At 45.8% G+C, this 21,065-nt stretch overlaps 1 protein-coding gene across 1 annotated transcript in view; it reads left to right on the forward strand.

Annotated features, from left to right (window-relative positions):
• The window catches only part of FAM20C (FAM20C golgi associated secretory pathway kinase), a 73,161-nt gene extending 53,917 nt beyond the window's left edge, over positions 1-19,244 (forward strand). Inside the window, exons 4-10 of the mRNA XM_058157460.1 lie at positions 4,228-4,320; positions 5,020-5,135; positions 9,756-9,936; positions 11,056-11,165; positions 12,441-12,522; positions 13,798-13,857; positions 15,716-19,244. Of these exons, the coding sequence (XP_058013443.1) occupies positions 4,228-4,320; positions 5,020-5,135; positions 9,756-9,936; positions 11,056-11,165; positions 12,441-12,522; positions 13,798-13,857; positions 15,716-15,968 (895 nt within the window). The 3' untranslated portion in view covers positions 15,969-19,244. The remainder of the gene's footprint in view (positions 1-4,227; positions 4,321-5,019; positions 5,136-9,755; positions 9,937-11,055; positions 11,166-12,440; positions 12,523-13,797; positions 13,858-15,715) is intronic.
• Positions 19,245-21,065: the final 1,821 nt, after the last annotated feature.

Here is a 21,065-nt window from a genome sequence, read left to right on the forward strand (position 1 = left end):
TGTGAAAATGTAATGAACTTAAATCCAATCAACCAGAGCAACAGCAGGGTGGGAACACCAAACCACATTTACTGCAGAGAATTGCAATCTGTGGCTGGCTAGGTTCAGCAGGGAATTAATAGAAAAAGTTCAATTTCTGACAATACACCCTTCCCGTGGTGATATAATGAGCACTTCGTGTGTCGCGAGAAGGAATAACAGTTGCTTTCCAGATAAAGCTCTGCCCTTGAAGCAAGAATCCCCCACTCCCCTCCAAAATGTCTTTTTTGAGACACACCCACCCCATCTTCTCTCGCTGCAGATAAGTTTACCCTCTAATACCTTGATGAAGGTATCTTTTCTTTTGTGTACACTGAGAGCATCTGCACCAGGACAAATTCCTTGTGGGTCCAATCACGGTTGGCCAATGAATTCTATTCTATTCTATTCTATTCTATTCTATTCTATTCTATTCTATTCTATTCTATTCTATTCTATTCTATGGAAGATGAGAAAGGGATGCCGGCTTAGCTTTTGTGAAAGTTATCAGTCTGTGGCAGGGGAGGGCTTCAAAAATGTTAGCAAAGGGTTCTCTGCCCGGTTGCTGGGTGGGCATGTCCATGGTGGGCGTGGCCTAGTCTGCCTCCTGCACCATGGGGGTTGAGCGTTTTTGCCCTCCGCGGGCTCTGGAGGCTTTTCTTGAGCCTCCGGAAGGGCAAAAACGGCCTCCTCAGGCTCCGGAGGCCTTCTGGAGGCCGGAAATGGGCCCGTTTCCGGCTTTCCTGAACTTCCGGTAGGCCCGTTTTTCGCCCTCCCTGAGCCTCCGTGCACGCATCCACAGGGGGCTGCGTGGGGACTCCTGGGAGGGGAGGGGAGAGGTGGGCGGGGCCAGCCCGGAGTGGGATTTGAGGGTTCTCCAAACTGCACAGAATGCTAGCTAGAGGTTCTCCCGAACCCCTGGGAACCCCCAGCAGTCCACCCCTGGTCTGTGGGATTCTTTTGATAGGGAAGGTTTAAAAGAAAGCCAAGCCAATTGGTCCCCCAATATCAAATGGGATGCTAAGGTCATGGAGAAGAATGGGATTGTTGGATTGTACATCTGTGTGTGTGTTTGTTTTTTTGTAGCAGAAAATAAGTCCAAATTACAGTACAGGTGGTCCTCGACTTATTGAGTCCAGAATATATGATGCTAAGTGAAAAAACGTTTCACTGAAACTATTTTTCTCTGGACTAAAGACACACACACACACACACACAAAAAGTTTTGACACACAAAGGAGATTGAACCCCCAGTCCTCGTCCTTCTGCACACATTGGTATAAAACACAACACTCTTTCGTTTTTTTTAGTCTGGTTTCAAGCCAAAGAGGTGTCCCAAATATTCATCGTTCGGTGGGGCAAAGCTTCTAAGAAAAAGTAATCCTGGCTTGCAGGCATGAACGTGAATGTCTGTGGGGAAACCGGATTGTGGTTGTGTACTTCTGGGAGCAGCCCTGACACCGCAACCCAACAAGGCTTTTACATGGATTCACACTGGAGATTCAGACTCCTCCTAAAAACCCAAAACATGTAATGTTTGGTGAAACATTCATGGCCGGAGCTTAACGTGTTGGAAAACCTCATCGTTCCTTGGGTGAACGGTGGTGGTTGGGTACATTGTGCAATCTCAGGAAATGAGTTAACTTGGTTATGGAGACCAGTGGAGAGCGGGTTTGTGTGGGCAGCTGACTCAGCGAAGAGGAAGTCTCCCAAGTAAAGTTCTTTACGACATTTTCCTTAAGTCGTCCCAAGGTGAAAGGGTTACGCTTTTGCAGAAATGTTAGCCACGGAGCCCACTCCGACTTAGAACTTCATCCCTGGATATATTTGGAGGGGAGACTTCCTTCATTCCTTTGCACCGCTGTCTGTGAACGAGTGAGGAAGCTGTTCTTTTTGATTAATAGCAGAGAAAACGTGCAAATAAATGTTCATTAAAAAAAAAATCTCCAGAAACCTGACAAGGCTGTGAACTCAACGATTACAATAACTGTAGGGTCCTTGGTGCTCTTTGAATTTGGTGATACTATTGCAGATGTTTCACGACCCGACTAGGTAACATCATCCGTGCTAGAAGGGAGTGGCATTGGAGGAGGAGGAGGAGGAGTGGGAGGAAGGGAGGAGTTGGAGGAAGAGGAGGAGTGGGAGGAAGGGTGGGGACTGTCGGGTCCTTAGTGATCTCTGAGCTTGGTTGTTCTCTTGCAGACACTTCATTACCCAACTAGGTAACATCATCCATGCTAGAAGGGAGTGGGATTGGAGGAGGAGGAGGAGGAGGAGGAGGAGGAGGAGGAGGAGGAGGAGGAGGAGGAGGAGGAATGGGAGGATTGTGGGGTCCTTGATGATCTCTGAACTTGATTGTCCTCTTGCAGATGTTTCATGACCCAACTAGCTAACATCATCAGTGCATTGCATCGAGTTACTCAGTGCATTGATGATGTTACCTGGTTGGCTCAGGAAACATCTGCGACAAAACTCAGAGAGTACTTAGAACCCCACAGTCCTCCTCTTCCTCCTCCTCACTGCAAACCCCACTCCGTTCTCGTAATTTGAGCCTTCCGGAGAACCGGTAGCAGAAAATTTGAGTAGTTCAGAGAACCAGCAAATGCCACCACTGGCTGGCTCCAGAGTGGGGTGGGAATGGAGATTTTGCAGCATCCTTCCCCAGCCACGCCCACCAAGCCCCACCACGCCCACCATGCCACGGCCACAGAACCGGTAGTGAAAAAAAATTGGATTTCACCACTTCTTCCATACCATCATGGGTCAGAAAGTTATTGTGTGTGTATAGGCCTATCCCTTCACATAAAGCTAGCCAATCGATGCACTTGAGATTCTATCGCTGTGAACATAAATGCCTCTTTTTTAAAAAAAACCGAAAGATTATACAATAAATTTTGTGACGGTTGTATGCATTGAAGCTGATTTTTTTAAAAAATTTGCATTTATATCCCGCCCTTCTCTGAAGACTCAGGGCGGCTTACACTATGTTAGCAATAGTCTTCATCCTATTTGTATATTATACAAAGTCAACTTATTGCCCCCAACAATCTGGATCCTCATTTTACCTACTTTATAAAGGATGGAAGGCTGAGTCAACCTTGGGCCTGGTGGGACTTGAACCTGCAAGTGATTTTACTTTTAAATTTTAAATTTTAAAATTTTATGAATTTTAAGTTGAATGAATGAATGAATATTTTAATTTGTATACCGCCCTTCTCCCGAAGGACTCAGGGCGGTGAACAGGCAGATAAAATACAGATACACACAATAGTTAAAAACATCCCTTAAAAAACTAATTTAAATTTGCCCAAATGTTAAAATAACATACTCTCCCATAAAATTACAAAACTTTAAAAACCCATCAAATTCAATTAAAATTTAAAGATAAAAATCAGGCTAGTCCAGCCATACGAAATAAATAAGTTTTAAGTTCACAGTAAAGTTCAACAAAATCCGATGATATTGATGCTTGTCCTGATCCTACTTACTTTGGTTATCCTTGAGGCTGTGTCTGTCTGCCTGCCTGCCTGCCTGCGGCCAGGAAAAACTTACACACCTTCCATCTTGCGACTTTAAGAATATTTTGCTTTGCTTTCTCTTTTTTTTTCTTCCCGGGTTGGTTTGTTTTCCAAGCACATCCTGGCCCTCTCCTGCTTCCACGCCAATGTGTGCGGCTTTATAAAAAGCCTGCATGCTTAAAAATCGCGTGTTTTCCCTCAATTTCCCCATTGTGTGAGCAAATTTTCCTGAATGCGTTCCTTGTTGTGTGCTGTTCTCCTAAACGGAGAAATTTCACACACAAAACAGCCCTAGGAGCGATGATTGTTCAAAAAGGCAGAATGAAATTCAGCGGGAGCGAGAACCAAAGGCGAATTCCATTGTGGGTTGCATATTTGATGGGAAAGGATGAATTAAGCCAGCATGTATTGAAAATAAATCTTTTTTTCTCTCTCTGTGTCTCTCTAACCCAGTTTCTGGTTGGGTGACCCTCTGATTTCTGCACCCCAAACCTGGAGGTGATAATGTGGAGCAAAAGGATCCCCAAAATGAATGTGGCAAGGCTACGTTTTGTACAGTTGTTGTTGTTTTTAAAATATCTGCGTAAATACAAGTTGCACCCAATTTTAGGGATGGATATAAATCAAGGATTTCCTCTTTACCATTTTATGTAATCCGAGCGTTTATTTGTCTCTTTCTCGACCTTTGTAGGCAAACGAGGGAGCAGGAAACCCCTCCCGACTTTTTTTATTTTTCCGACTACGAGAGACACAATGCTGAGATTGCAGCATTTCACCTGGACAGGTAAACGAGGGGAGGGGCAGAGGGGAAAAATGGGAGGGCGGGGGAGGGAGGTGAATCCAGGGTTTGGGTGGCCTAACAGTTGAGTCAGTTTTTCAGTATTTTGCAACAGGACTTTTTAGGAGGTCATTCCGTTGTTGTTTCTTCTTCTTCTCCTCCTCCTCCTCCTCCTCCTCCTCCTCCTCCTCCTCCTCCTCCTCCTTCGTCTTTGTCTTTGTCTTCATCTTCTTCTTTCTCCTTCTCCTCCTCCTCCTCCTCTGTCAGAAGAGAATCACATGGAAGTCCACAGTGAAGTAGAATTGATGATGATTTCTGATATACCTTCAAAGGTGGACAGTTCCATAAAGTGAATATTAGCACTGGAAAGATCTACTCTTGGCAAACAGTCCCCTAGAAATTGTCTACCTGCAGCACTAAAGAAAGGACCTTCTCCCAAAGTCTGAACTGGTACATCCCAGGAGAGGTTCCCACCAAACCGTTTCTCAAGTTCTTTAATCTCAATAAGTCCCAACAAGCAGAACGCACAAGCCAGGTTTTAATCTTGACTAATCCAACCCCCTCTTTTCTGCATTATTTTTTGGCACATAATTATGAGGTCTTAACTGACTAACCCATTACGATATTTATAGCCCATCCTGCAGAAGATTTTTGTTTTTGTGGGATTTACCAGATTAAAACCGTCTCTTCCTGTTTTCCTTCCAGGATCCTGGATTTCCGTCGCGTCCCACCAGTTGCAGGCAGACTGGTTAATATGACCAGAGAAATAAGGGACGTTACTCGCGACAAGAAACTATGGAGGACATTTTTTATCTCACCAGGTATGGGAAGACTTAGTTGACCTTCTGGGCATCAAAATAGGTTCCAGGTGACAGGCAGCAGTTAAAACGAGGACCACAAACTATCGCACATATCAACATTCAAGTCCACCAAAAAGGTTTGTGGCCATCATGGTCTTTCGTTGGTCAGCCTGGTGATTCAGCCTCTCAAATTCGCTCAGTAAAATGGAGGAATAATTTCCATCCAGAGGGAAGCCAGGGATCCAGTGGGCAGGATCCAGCAGGTAATTTTTTTTTTTTGGGCTTCCCACTGGATCCTGCCCAGAAGTGGGATTCCCTTCCCTTCCCTACCAGTTCACAAATGTGAGCGCTCGTGCAGTAGTAGCGCATTACGTCAGGGCGGGTGGGTGGAGCCTCCCGCAAACCGCCGCTACCGGTTTGTGCGATCCGGACCGAACCGGCTGAATCCCACCGCGTGATTCCTGCCCTTCCTGTTTCTTCACTTCTGCTTTGTGATCACTTTCTGGTTCCGTCTGAATTGCCGCTACCGAAAAGGCAGCGGTGGTTCGTACTCAGGTTGTGTTCATCAGCTTGGGGGGTTTGGCAAGGAGACCCCCCCACCCCATTGGCTTCCGTTAATAATGGCGAACAGCAGCAACCCCAGAAATTAAAGTGAGAAGATGATGATGGTGCCGGCATAAACATTTGAGGGTCTCCCAAGAGACTGGAATCTTTTGCTCTGCTTTAGTAAGCAAGGTTGCTGCTTGGCTGACACTGCTGGGATCAAATCTCTTGGGACTGTATTCAGGAGACCTAGCGGAAGAGTTCTCCCAGTAAAGGCAAGAATTGGGGACGCCTCTACCTAACTCTTGTTCCTCGTCAAAACAAGAAAAAGTCCACTGATAAATGGACTTTTAAAATGGATTTAGATTTTTAAAAGGAGAAGGGAGGGAGGGAGGGAGGGAGGCATGGGAGAGCAGAGAGGGAAGAAAAAGGGAGGGAAGAGAGAGATAATAGGAAGGAAGGAAGGAAGGAAGGAAGGAAGGAAAAAAGGAAGGAAGGAAGGAAGGAAAAGGGAGAGAGGGAGGAGGGAGGAAGAGAGGAGGGAGGAAAGAGGAGAGAGGAAGGGAGGAGGGAGGAAAGAAGGAAAAGAGGGAGGAGGAAGAGGGAGGAAGAGAGGAAGGAGGGAAGAAGAAGGAAAAAGGCAGAGAGAAGGGAAGGGAAAGAGGGAGGAAAAGAGGGAGAGAGGAAGGGAGGGAAGGGAAGAAGGAAAAGAAGGAGAGAAGGGAAGGGAGGGAGGGAGATGAAGAGGGAGGGAGGGAGGAAAAGAGGGATAGAGAAGAAAGGAAGCGAGAGAGGGAGGGAGGAAAAGAGGGATAGAGAAGAAAGGAAGCGAGAGAGGGAGGGAGGAAAAGAGGGATAGAGAAGGAAGGAAGGGGGAGAGGGAGGGAGGAAAACCTTGCACCCAAAGTGCAATGACTGGAAATAGCTATATCTAGCTAGCGCTCCACTTGCCTTAAAGAATGGCGTGAAGGAATGATTTGTTAGCACTCAGGTGGGAGAGAAACTTTAATAACTCTGGCTGTAATTTTCGAAATAATCATTTGCCAAAATCAATGCGAGTTCGGGGGACTTTTGTTCCCCTTGACCAATCACAGAGGTTTATGGATTCCCACCCCTGTCGTTCCCCCTCCCCCCCACTTTCTGGGATATTGACAATAGCAGCTCTGCTTCACTTACTTGAAAGAAGAAAAGGGAGATTAGAATCTTTTCAACTTTTTTTTTTTTTTTTAAGAAGGGGTGCAGGATTATTTACATTCCCCGGGTTCTGACGTTGGGAAAGAAAGAAGAGTGGCAAACTGTCAAATTGTCCTTATTTGAGGTGAAATGATGGTTTCAAATGTTATGGGAACTCACGTCAGACAAACAGGCAGTTCTCAATTTCCGACCTTCGTTTATCTTGTTAAGCGATTGCAAAGAGAGTTGTGTTCAATGTTACGACTTTCTTGGCACGGTGATTAAGCGACTCCTGCAGCCGTTACGTGAATCCAAGTCTCCCCCCCCCCCCCGTTGACTTTGCTTGTCAGAAGCTGGATGGGAAGGTTAGAAACGGTGATCACGTGACCCCGGGACAGTGTTCATCATCTTCTTTTAACCAACCCATAATCCCTTGCGGGGCGGAGCCTGGGCAACTGAATGGAGCTAGCTGAGTGTTTACTGGCCGGAGGCCTTTCCTGTTGCCAGTACAGAGTTTTGTTCAGCAGAAATATTCTCATTGTGCCCAAAGAAAGAAATATCTGCTTCTACCTAGGATCGAACTCACAGCCTCCTGATTGTGAGGGGAGAGCTCCACCTCTAGGCCACCACACCATGACCCCGGGACAGTGTAATTGTCAATAAATACACACCAGTTGTCAAGTGTCCAAAGTTGGATCATGTGAGCGAGATGATACTCCAATGATTGTATGTACGAGGAACGGTCCTAAGTCTCTCTCTTTTTTTCAGTGAAGTCGTAACTTGGAAACGGTCACTAAATGGATGCAACTCAAGGAGTGCCTTTATTTAGGCCCCAAGGATGTTATTGGAAGGAGATGTTTTTTAAGTGTAAAACAGACGTAAAGGAGAGTCGCACTGGCCCTTATGGGAATTAAGATTCAGAAATTATCAGGGTTCATCATATTCTTTTAATGACTCCATAATCCTTTGCGGGGCAGAGTCTGGGCAACTGAATGGAGCTAGCTGAGTGTTTACTGGCCGGATGCTCTTCCTGTCACCAGTGTGGAATTTTGTTCAGCAGATCTATTTCCATTTTGCCCAGAGAGAGAGAATTATCTGCCTCTGCCTAGGATCGAACTCACAGCCTCCTGATTGTGAGGGTTGAGAAGTATAAATTTCCCATTTTTAATAATACATATACAGGTAATCCTCGATTTACAACAGTTCATTTAGTGACCGTCCACACTTACAATAGCACTGAACCACGTGACTGTGTGATCCGAATTCAGACGTTTGGCAGTCTGGTTCATGCTTACGACTGTTGCTCTCTCCCAAGGTCACACGATCAACTTTTGCAACCTTTTGACAAAGCGAAGTCAAGACTCATATTTATGACGGTCACCGTGTCCCGGGGTCACGCGATCCCCTTTTTGAGGCCTTCCAACAAGTGAAGGCAGATTCCCTTAGCAACTGGGTTAATTAACTTATCAAGCCGTAACAATTCCCTTAACAACCGTGGCAAGAAAGATGGTAATAAACTTAGTCCATGGAGAAACAAACTTTATTCGAACAGCTGGGAATTACTTCATTCCCAGCGTCGTTCAGTTCAAAGTAAAACAAATGCCTCCCAACACAAATTCCTCAGTTATCTCCCAAACCTTAGTCCAATTAGGCAAACTGCCAAAGGCCCTTCCTGGCAAACGTCCAGGAGCCACAAAAACAAAGACGTACACGAAGCAGAGGACGAAGCAGAAGATGCAGCTGCAACGTTGTTTTCCGGCAAAGCTGAAACACCGTTGCTGGTCTGTTTTAAGCCTTATGAGAGAGGCCAATCATCTCCTGGCCTTACTCCCGAGTTGTCCTCTCTGCTTGAGCTGCTCTTGCCTTCTGGCAGCTCTTCTCATGCGTGCATTAGGAACAGGCTCCTCCTGTTCCTCTGCCTCACTACTATCAGTCTCTGGAGGCTCTGGAGTCCGCACCTCACTTCCCGATGGCCCTGGCCTCACCTCAGCCTCATCGCTGTCCGACTCCGTTGCCAGCTCCTTAGGCTGCTGATGGACCACAACACGGAACCCAGTTTGCAAATGTCCCACTTGACAACAGAAATTTGGGGTGGTCGTAAGTCCAGCGCTATCTGCATCAGCAGTTAAGCAGTAAATGGAACCATCTTTCTCGGTGAAGAAATGCCAGTGCGCAGGAGCTTAAATAATGGCAGTTGGTTCACAACTCACCTTCTTTCACACATTCCTCGCTGCTGGCAAGAGTTTTCGCACCCATCTGGTGTCAGCTTGAAAGCGGAGTCAGTTCACACTTGCTTGTTTGAGTCAGCAACTGTTGAAGGAGTTGATTTGGGCAGCAACCATAAAAGAAAAAGTGATATCCAACAATCGACTTAGGCGTCTCAGCAAGTCACAAAATCATCCCAGGGGTGGGCTGTGCAGTTCGGAGAACCCCCAAATCCCACTCCTGACTGGCCCACAGTTCTCCTTCTTCTCCTCCTCTACTCCACAAGCCCAGCTCTCTTCTAGCGCTGATGATGTTACTATTGATAGTTGAGTCATGAATCATCTACCAGAAAACATCCAACCTCAGAGAGCACCAAGGACCTCACGGTCCTCTTCCTCCTTCTCCTCCTCCTCCTCCTCCTCCTCCATCCCCTTCTAGCTCTGATGATGTAACCTAGTTGGGTCATGAATCATCCACAAGAAAACATCCAACCTCAGAGAGCACCAAGGACCTCACGGTTCTCCTCTTCCTTTTCCTCCTCCTCCTCCTTCTCCCATCCCATTTTAGCCCTGATGATGTTATCTAGTTGGGTCATGAAGCATCGATAAAAACCAACCCAACTCAGAGAGCACCAAAAACTCCACAGCTCAACCTTGAGCCACCGATAATCCTCTTCTACCCATGTCGGTTGTCCCACCATGTTTCTCCTTCTTTCTGCAGCCAACAACATCTGCTTCTATGGAGAATGCTCCTATTACTGTTCGACGGAGCATGCCCTTTGTGGCAAACCGGACCAGATTGAAGGTTCCATGGCCGCCTTCTTGCCCGACTTGTCTTTAGCCAAACGGAAAACCTGGAGGAACCCGTGGCGACGTTCCTACCATAAACGCAAGAAAGCCGAGTAAGTGTTATGGTTAAGAGCCAGCTCGCTGCTTCTGCTACAACCCCCATGCCTCAAACTGTCAGTTCCCCATTGTTGCCTAGCCAGACTTTCATTCCACCACCGCTGCACAGAATGAAGCCATCTGCCTGCCAAACGCAGAAGAGACACCTCTGGTGGCTCAATGGACTAAGTCTGTCTGTTATTAACAGCTGCTTGCAATTACTGCAAGTTCAAGTCCCACCAGGCCCAAGGTTGACCCAGCCTTCCATCCTTTATAAGGTAGATAAAATGAGGACCCAGATTGTTGGGGGCAATAAAAGTTGACTTTGTATATAATATACAAATGGATGAAGACTATTGCTTAACACATTGTAAGCCGCCCTGAGTCTTCGGAGAAGGGCGGGATATAAATTCAAATTTAAAAAAAAAAAGAGCAGAGGCTGGGCTGAGACATGTTGGCTTTATCTGGATGCCCCCCCCCCGCCCCTTGGTTTAACCCAGATAGTTTGGCTGTCGGGTTTGTTCTAAAATCTAAAAACCAAAACGTCACCATCACCATGCAGCTGGATTAAAACGTTAGCACCTAGTTAAACTAGAATCCAATTTATTTTGCAGGTAGGGGAGAAATACGGTAATATTTTCCCTGCATTTTTTTCCCCTGGCATTCATTCATTCATTCATTCATTCATTCATTCATTGAGAATAGAACAGAACAGTACAGAACAGAAGAATAGAGAATACAATAGAAGAGAAGAATAGAATAGAGTGGAGTGGAGTGGAGTGGAGTGGAGTGGAGTGGAGTGGAGTGGAGTGGAGGCGGTCCTTATTTTTCTACTTGCATTTTTTTTTAACCTGCTTTCGAACTGCTAGGTTGGCAGAAGCTGGGACAAGCAACGGGAGCTCACCCCGTTACGTGGCAGCACTAGGGATTCAAACTGCTGAGCTGCCAACCTTTTGATCGATGAACTCAGCGTCTTAGCCACTGAGCCACCGCATCCGCTATAACTTTAAAATCTAGATGTGCATATTTCCCCTGTTAAATTCACACCCACTCACTCAATCCTTGCGGACATGAAAAGGGGGGAGCATCGGCGGCGGCTAAACTTCCCAATCCGTATTTTTTTCTTCTCATCCCAGGTGGGAAGTTGATCCAGAATATTGCGAAGAGGTTAAGCAAACGCCACCTTATGACCGGGGAACCAGGATCTTGGATATAATGGACATGACCATATTTGATTTTCTGATGGGTATGTTTGTCGACTTCCGAAATGGAGTAGCACTCTTAGAATTTGGGCAGTTTTAGTGGTAGAACATGTCTAATTTGTAGATTTTTTTTATTTATTTTTTCGCTGCTAGTTGTTGTCTTGGCTTGTTTTGCACTGACACAACATTCACGACTTTCACGGGTGATGCGAATAGCAGAATATCGGAGTTGGAAGGGACCCTGGAGGTCTTCTAGTCCAACCCCCTGCTTCAAGAAGGAGACCCTACACCCACGATGGGGAACCTTTTCAGCACCGAGTGCCCAAACTGGAATGTGCCTGCATGTATGTGCATGTTCCAGAGCACCGGAAATCCGAAGACCAGTTGGCCGGTGCATGTATGCCTTTTTTTGGCTGGGGTTTTTTGGCTGTTTTCAGGCTGTTTTTCGGGCCATTTTCAGGTCGTTTGGGGCCAAACAGCCTGAAAAACACCTTGAAAACAGCCCAAAAAAGGCCTGAAAACAGACCAGAAAATAGCCTGAAACCTCCCCCCTCCACCATTAATCATGTAAAACACTCAGTAGAGCAGCGGTTCTCAACCTGTGGGTCGGGACCCCATTGAGGGTCGAATGACAATTTGCCAGGGGTCGCCTAAGACCATCGGAAATATGGGAAGTACACTTGCGAGTTGAAGAATCACGCTCCAATGGTTGACTCCACAAGCCAGCTGCAGGCTCTTCAAATCGCTAGCCAAATTCGGCTTCAGGCGCGATGAATTAAAAAAGAGAGAAATCTTTGCTCTGATGTCTCCCTCTCAAGCCAGCTGCAATCACTCCCAATCGCTAGCCTAATCTGGCTTCAGGCGCGATAAACTTAATAGGGGAGGAGTCTCCGCTTTAATGCCTCCGTCCTCAAGGCAATCGCAAGCAGTTCAGATCGCTAGCCAATACGGCTTCAGGCGCGATAAATTCAAAACGAAAATAATTTTACGGTTGGGGTCGCCACATCGTAGGGGAATTGTATTAAAGGGGTCGCAGCACTATAACGGTTGAGAACCACTGCAGTAGAGCAAACTTTTAACAAGGTAATAAAACAGTAAAACAGTTTAGTAGGAGAAATACACTTAATTAAGCGGAGGCTGACATGGCCTCCTGCTTGAGCAAGGGGTTGGACGATTAGAAGACCTCTAGGGTTCCTTCCAAACCTATGCCGTGTTCTGAGTTCATCTATTGTCATTAAGAGATCTTAATGCTTAAGATCTCCAACATCACTTTCTGCTAAACATTTTTCTTTTTTCTTATTTTTCCTCCTCTTTTACAGGTAATATGGATCGACACCATTACGAGACCTTTGAGAAGTTTGGAAATAATACTTTTATTATCCACTTAGACAATGGAAGAGGGTAATTATGGGAGAGGAGGGGTGGGGTCGGCTGTTCATTCTTAAATCTTCCCTGTTTATTCTGGCTTATTCTTCATCTCTTTTCTTCTGCCTGGGAAAAAAAGACATAAATGTACCCATGAGGTCACTTTACCAGAGCACTGTTTTTTTTCTTGAGAAGAGATTGGCAATCTATACAGGTCATCCTCATTTAGTGACCACAGTTGGGACCGACAACTCGGTCGTTAAGCGAAACAACTGCTAAATGAAACCATGAAAAGTAAGGTTCTACATTAAGGCAAGAAAAACCAAATGCACAGGTACAGTATATGTGGTGCCTTGCTCAATAGTAGTAAGTGTGAGAGGGATCTTGGAGTCCTAGTGGACAACCATTTAAATACGATCCAGCTGTGTGTAGCAGCTGCCAAAAAAGCCAACACAGTTCTAGGCTGCATAAATAGAGGGATACAATCAAGATCACATGATTCCGCTTTAATTCCACTTTATAATGCCTTAGTAAGGCCACACTTGGAATACTGCATTCAGTTCTGGCCGCCATGATGTATAAAAGATATTGAGACTCTAGAAAGAGTGCAGAGAAGAGCAACAAAGATGATTAGGGGACTGGAGGCTAAAACATGAAGAACGGTTGCAGGAACAGGTATGTCTAGTTTAATGAAAAGAAGGACTAGGGGAGACATGATAGCAGTCTTCCGATATCTCAGGGCTTGCCACAAAGAAGAGGGAGCCAAGCTATTCTCCAAAGCACTTGAGGGCAGGACGAGAAGCAATGGGTGGAAACTAATCAAGGAGAGAAGCAACTTAGAACTAAGGAGAAATTTCCTGACAGTGAGAACAATGAATCAGTGGAACAACTTGCCTCCAGAAGTTGTGAATGCTCCAACACTGGAAGTTTTAAAGAAGAGATTGGATAACCATTTGTCTGAAGTGGTGTAGGGTTTCCTGCCTAAGCAGGGGGTTGGACTAGAAGACCTCCAAGGTCCCTTCCAACTCCATTAGTCTATTCTGTGACGGTGCTTACGATCGCAGTTCAACTTTCCGTTGCTTTACAGGTTGTCAAGGAAAAATGATATTTTCTTTGATGACTTGTGGTGAGTCAGGAGGCCTGCCCACGTTTCCTGCAAAACACGTCTTTGGCTCCAGACCTGAAGTTCAGCCCATGGCTAAAATCATGGCCTTAAAGAGTCCATTCAGTTTTGGCCTTGACTTTTCGCCAGGAATTTGAGGCAGAAAGTGTATTTCCAGTGAATGCTTCTTGTCTTCTTCTTTCCTGCAGGTTTGGGAAATATTCTCACGATGAACTGTCTATCTTGGTGCCTTTAAATCAGTGTTGCCGGTAGGTTTGGCATTTCTTCTTCTTCTTCTTCTTCTTCTTCTTCTTCTTCTTCTTCTTCTTCTTCTTCTTCTTCCTCCTTCCTTCCTCCTCATCCTCCTCCTCCTCCTCCTCCTCCTCCTCCTCCTCCTTCTTCTCCTTCTCCTCCTCCTTCTGCTGCTGCTGCTGCTTTTTCCTTCTTCTCCTTTTCCCTTCTTCTTCTTCTTCTTCTTCTTCTTCTTCTTCTTCTTCTTCTTCTTCTTCTTCTTCTTCTTCTTCTTCTTCTTCTTCTTCTTCTTCTTCGTCTTCTTCCTTCTTCTTCTTTCTTCTTCTCCTTCTTCCTTCTCCTTCTTCTCCTTCTCCTTCTCCTTCTCCTTCTCTCCTTCTCCTTCCTTCTCTTCTTCTCTTCTCCTTCTCCTTCTCCTTCTTCTTCTTCTTCTTCCTTCCTTCTCTTCTCCTTCTCTTCTTCTTCTTCCTTCTTCTCCTTCTTCTCCTCCTTCTTCCTTCTTCTTTCCTTCTTCTTCTTCTTCTTCTTCTTCTTCTTCTTCTTCTTCTTCTTCTTTTTCTTCTTCTTCTTCTTCCTTCTTCTTCCTCTTCTTCTCTCCTTCTTTTCTTCTTCTTCTTCTCCTCCTTCTCCTTCTCTTTCTTTCTCCTTCTCCTCCTTCTCCTTCTTTCTCCTTCTCCTTCTCCCTTCTCCTTCTCCTCCTCCTCCTCCTCCTCCTCCTCCTTCTTTCTCCTCCTCCTTCTTCTTTTTCTTCTCCTTCTTCCTTCTTCCTTCTTCCTCCTCCTCTTCCTCTTCCTCCTCCTCCTCGTCCTCCTCCTTCTTCTTCTCTTCATTGGGGATCAATTTAGAAAGGATTTTGGAGGCTGTAAACATAAGAGTCCTTGACTTATGACCACAGCCATTTGTGTTACAATGGCATCAAATGAATGGTGGTTACAATCAGTCCTTAAAGTTAAAGGTTCTCTAAACACCCCTACAATCAATGATTGATCGATGATAGATAGGAGAGAGAGAAGTGAGAAATGATGGATTAGATACCATGTTTTCCCAAAAATAAGCCCTCCTCCGAAAATAAACCTTGCTCCAAAAATAAACCCTCCCCTGAAAATAAGCTCTCTCCGAAAATATTTAAATGCATGTGCAGCCAGTCCCCGCCATTTTCTCTGGTTAGGGTTAGGGAGACAGAGCTGGAAATCAGGTAAAATGGCAAGAGGAGCCCTGTCTTGCTTCATGCATCCCAAAATAATAAGACCTCTCAGAAAATAAAGCCAAGCGCTTATTTCGGGGGTTCAAAAAATATAAGACAGGGTCTTATTTTTGGGGAAACACAGTAGATAGAGATAGATAGATAGATAGATAGATAGATAGATAGATAGATAGATAGATAGATAGATAGATAGATAGATAGATGATAGATAGATAGGTGATACAGTAGATGATAGATGATAGAAGATAGAAAGATGATAGATAGAGATAGATAGATAGATAGATAGATAGATAGATAGATAGATAGATAGATAGATAGATAGATGATAGGTTGGTAGATAGATGATAGATGGATAGATAGATAGATAGATAGATAGATAGATAGATAGATAGATAGATATGGGGAGAGAGGGAGGGAGGGAGGGAAGGAAGGAGGGAGATGATAGATTCAGATGGATAAATAATAGATAGATAGCAGATAGACAGACAGACAGAATTTTCCGTTATGGGTAAAACTAGCTGTTCAGTGTTGAATCATGGTAGCCCATGTAGTTGGAATCCAGAATGAATCCTTCCAGAAACCAGTTCTGCTAAACACAGGATTTAAAAAAAAAAAAACATAGCCCAAGCGTGCTCCACCTCTCTCACCTTCCAACTGCTTCTTCTTCCTAGAATACGGAAGTCCACCTACTTGCGTTTACAGCTCCTGGCTAAGGAGGAGTACAAACTGAGCCAGCTGATGGAACAATCTTTGCTGGAGGACAAAATCGCCCCCATCTTGTACAAACTACACCTCCAAGCGATGGATCGGAGGCTCCGGATAGTCCTGCAGGCCATCAGGGACTGTATAGAAAAAGGAAGTTACAACAAGGTGGTAGAGAATGACTTTGCCTCCCCTAGGAGCACCGTCACGACCGAGAGGTAGTGACAACGGACAGACTTCCTTCAACGCCGCTGAAGAAAGACCGCCACGTCGACCAAGCCAACATCCCGACAGTCTCGCGAAAGACTGTGTGTGTAGGCCAACGTTTGAATTCAGTGAATTCAGAAATTGCTCTTCTAATTGTTCTCCAAGTAAGTAGCTAAGGCGTAGACTCTGCAGCAGATTAGACTGAGAATAACAGGTAGCTCGGCCATCAACAGCCCTCGGGGCCGTCCACGTGTTCTCAGTGGTACATGGTCATAACCCTTCCATGTTTTTTTTTTCATCCAACCTCACTTGCCTTAGGTTCTAAATTATTCTCCATCGTCAACGAGGGCTTTGGAGTCCACCTGTGGGCGGAGCTTCTGGCAAGCCCCACCTTCCCCTCTCCCCACCATTGCTTTCCTTTCTCCAAGCGGCTAGCGATTTCATGCCCCCCCTTTTTTTTCTCCTTCCTGATCCTTCATCGCAAGTGGCACCACCACCTCCCCCACCGCTGGGAAGACCCAGTAGGAAATGCCGAAAAGTCATCCACCTATCCTGGAGCCGATCGCCTCTGGTGGCTCGGTGGCTACGACACTGAGCTTATCGGCCAGAACGCTCGGCAGTTCGACGGTTCGAATCCCTAGGACAGGCCTCCTGCGTGAGCAGGACTAGATGACCTCTAAGGTCCCTTCCAGCTCTGTTACTGTTACTGGATCCACTTGTCCTCATCGCAGTTTTCCAAACCAGTCCTATTGACAGGATCTTCTCACTGGCTGGAGCAACCCTCTCGTTCTGTCCTTCCTTTTCCTTTGTACAGAAAGCCGGTCTTTATTTAATATTTTGTATTTATAGAGGAGACAGTCGTGTTGTGTTCTTCTTCTTCTTCTTCTTTTTTTAAATAAACGGAAAACGCTACTTTTGGATGAGGAAGGGAGTGACTGATTGTCTACCGCCCTCAAGGTGGTCTCCAAGTGGATCCCAAAGAAGAGAAATCCCAGCTGTGGCCGTTGCTTGAAGCTCTCCTAGATCTTGAACCTGGGTTTGTGGGTGGTCGGGGTAGCGAACGAGGTGAATGGATTAAGAATTTGGAAACCATGCACACCGAAAGACCATTTTTGGGAAAGGTTAAAACTACAAATATTCTCTCCCTTACAAAGGGAAGACAAGGAAGGGTCAGGAATGGAGAAGGCCACACTAGGGACGTTTCCTTCCATGCGGTCCTGAAATCTTCCTTCCTTGCGTCTACTTCCAAGGCGTCGTCCTCCTTTTCTCTTGCTCCTTCACGGTTGCCAGAGGTCTCCCATTTGCTTCCCAGCATTTCCAAGACTGAGCCAGCTACGGGCCAAGCCCTTCCCCACCCACCCCCCAAAAAAAACATCACGCCACCCCACCCCAGCAAAAGGACCACCCTCCGCAGAAGTGCAGCAGCTTCGTCGAAAGAAGAGCGGGACGATCCGTGCATCGGCGAGAATACTTGAATGCGGTTTTACAGAGTGATGTTTAAAAAAACAAACAAACAAACAAACAAACCAACCACCACCACAGATAAATTGTGCTATTTATCCATCCGAAAGTAAGCAGCTCTTCCTTCTCTCTCTGGACGGACGGTGGAAGCTGAGCTGCTGCTGCTTTTTCTCAAATCTGCTTTTGATAGTTTTCTTTTATGTAAATATATACATATCCAAGTTTAAAAAAAAAACAACAACACACAGATTAAAGGGAAAAAAACCCAAAAACTGCATTCAGCAGCAGTAGAATTTTATTCCTTCCTTCCTTCTTTCCTCCCACCCTCCCTCCCTCCTTCCTTCCTTCCTCCCTTCTTTCTTTCCTTCTTTCCTCCCTCCCTCCCTCCTCTCTTTCCTTCTTTCCTCGCTCCCTCCTTCCTTCCTTCTTTCTCTTCTTCCCTCCCTCCCTCCTTCCTTCCTCCCTTCTTCCTTCCTCCCTTCTTTCTTTCCTCCCTCCCTCTCTCCTTCCTTCCTCCCTTCTTTCTTATCTTCTTTCATCCCTCCCTCCTTCCTCCCTTCTTTCTTTCCTTCTTTCCTCCCTCCTTCCTTCCTCCCTCCCTCCCTCCCTTCTTTCTTTCCTTCTTTCTTCCCTCCTTCCTCCCTCCCTCCCTTCTTTCTTTCCTTCTTTCCTCCCTCTCTCCCTCCTTTCTTGCTTTCTTCTTTCTCTCCTTCTTCCCTCCCTCCCTCCTTCTTTTCCTCTTTCCTCCCTCCCTCCTTCCTTCTTTCTTTCTTTCCTTTTTCCCTCCCTCCATCCCTCTTGCCTCCTTCCATCCTGTCTCCTTTCTCCCTCCCTTCCTCCCTCTCTCCTTCCTTTCTTTCTTTCTTCCTTCCTTCCTTCCTTTTTCCTCCTTTCCGTGGATTTGTTTGCAGTGTGGTCCCAGTGCAATAAAGATATGGCAAATATATGGCCTCCATTATTCCATGATTCCACTCATCCCAATAGAAAAAAAACACAAAACTACACTGGCTCAAGGCCCAGGGGCTGTTTCTCTCTCTCTCTCTCTCTCTCTCTCTTTATTTTTATTTTTCTGAAGCACGAATTTGAGCCTGTTCCACCTTGACCTGCCTGAGCCTGCCCCAGAAGGAGAGTCTTAAGTCACATTAATTCACCCAGATGCCTCTGGCTTGTACAGGCAGCCGCCTTCCTGGTGCCTCTTAGACTACAGAAGCTCTTTCGCTCTGCCTGTTCAGGTCTCTCCCTTGTGTTCTTTCCCTCGTTTTTCTCTCGTTTTTCCCAGCTTCATGTCAGAATCGATCCCTCTTTTAACACCCTTTTATTCTTTCCCAGAGCTGAAGCCTACAACTCACAGTACTGGCCAAAATTGTGGAAACCTTTTTGGGGAAAGTGTATTTTTGAGGTCTGATGGCTAATAACACCACTTTTTGGGGGGAGTTTCAAGATAATCCTATTCCACTGCTGGAATGGCCTGGGAATAGCCCAGATCTTCACCCAATTGAAAATCTATGGAGCCGAACTAAAGAAACTTGTTAGTCAGAAGCGACCCAGCAATAAAACCCAGTTAATAGAAGCCATCCTTCCATCTTGGTTTCAAATTAGAACAGCTGCAGAACTCAAAGATTTGGTTCACTCCACGGGAAGACATTGTAAGGCCATCATTCATGCTAAAGGTTACCCAATTAAGGATTAACTGACATGGTGATAATTTTTGTATATCTTGTTTTTCCTATGTGTTTCGCTTTTCTTCTTTGAACTGTAACTGCTATTCTAAGAGCAAATTCTTCATAAAATTATTGCATTGCATTCTCGATTAAATTATCTTTCCACTGATGTATAATTTTATGGTACTACTCCCCAAAAAAAGTGGTGTTATTAGCTAGTTTTAGAAAAGACACTTTCCCCAAAAGATTTCCACAATTTTGGCCACTGCTGTAATTTCTCACCTTATTGTTTATGCATCTAGATCATGGGTGTCAAACTCGCCGTGTCATGTGACATTTCGCAATGTTTTTCCCATTTGCGGAACTGGGCTGGGCGTGGCCTGCACGTGAATACATCCTGCCCACGGGCTACCAGTTCCGACACCCCTGATCTAGACAATCGCTTTGCGCCAAAGACTGTTGGCTTACCTATATCCTTGACTTACGATGGAGTAACGATGGTTCAGAATCAATGATGGTGCTGGAAAAAGTGACCTACAACCTAAAGTTATGACCATCTCACTACCCTCGTGGTCATGTGATCATGATTGGGGCAGTATTTCACATTTACAACCCAAGGCAGGGTCCTGGCGTTACGTGAACATCATTGGTGACCTTCCCAGCCAGCTTTTGATAAGCAGAATCGACGGGGAAGGGAGTCAGTTTTGCTTAATGACCACATACAGGTAGCCCTCAACTTACAACCATTTCTTCAGTGTCCATTCGAATGTCACTGAAAAAAGTTGACTTATGACCATTTTTCAGACGAGTGTTGTAGCATCCGCATGGTCACATGAGCGAAACTCAAGACGCTTGGCAACGGACTCATATTTATGATGGTTATAGTGTCCCAGAGTTATGTAAGCCCCTTTGGTTACCTTGTTTTGAACTCTGATGCAGCCACATTTTCAGCTCCTAAGCCTTGTGGCTTGTTGGCCGCCGGGCCCTCCAGCAGTTGAATCAGAGGAGGAGGAGGTGTGGGAGTCAGGGCCAGTATCAAGGCATCCTGAGAGCTCTGAGCGGGAGGAGGGAATGGAGCTGGCAGAGAGAAAGAGAGGCGGAGCCTGGCCCGTTTATCAGCCCTCAGGTGGAGAGTCAACAGCCCCCAGGTCTGGAGGTGGCTGATGGGGAAGAGGAGGAACGGCTGGGTCCTGTGCCTGACGCGCGGATGCACAGAAGGCAGAGGAGAGGAGAGCAGTGGAAATCTATGGGCCGGTCCTTGGGAAGCAAGAGCCACTGCTGCTAGTGAAGCCTCACCCAGTCTGGGGATAAAAGGCAGGGGGTGGAGATGAATAGATGCGGCATACAACTATTCATCTCTCTGCCAGACGGACTTGTTAGCCTGCGGTGAGAGAGAAATTTTTTGCGAGGGCTGCTGGCGCTCCTAATAAAGGAATAACTTCAGAGGGTTTGTCGTGTTTGGGGACCTGGTTCAGAACACTAAGCCTGGGTGGAGTTCTAAATAAACGCACTCAGAATCAGCATCTAAAACAGACATCCCGTTCATAAGTACAATTTGAACATACGACGGACATTCATAACTCCAGGACCCCCTGTACAGATCTTTGACTTACAGCTATTCATTTAGTGACTAATCGAACCACTGGGGGGAAAATGAACCTTAGTCGCACTCATGACCGTTGCATCCTCCTCCTGTTTACGGGATCAAAATTCAGGCGTTCAACACCTGGCATAAATATTTAGGATAGTTGCGTTGTTCCAGAATCCAGGGTGACGTGATCGCTATTCCTTCCCAACCAGCTTCCGACAAGGCACATCAATGGGGAAAGCCAGATTTGCTTAATGACCTCACGATTTGCTTAACAACCGAAGTGATTTGCTTAACAGTTGTGGCCAAAAAAAATAATAATGGGGCGTGACTCCCTTAACAACATTCCTGCTTGGCAGCAGAAAGATTGGGCCCAATGATAGCAATAGCATTTAGACTTAT

Source organism: Ahaetulla prasina, chromosome 14 (assembly GCF_028640845.1).
Source record: "Ahaetulla prasina isolate Xishuangbanna chromosome 14, ASM2864084v1, whole genome shotgun sequence".
Taxonomy (NCBI): Eukaryota; Metazoa; Chordata; class Lepidosauria; order Squamata; family Colubridae; genus Ahaetulla; species Ahaetulla prasina.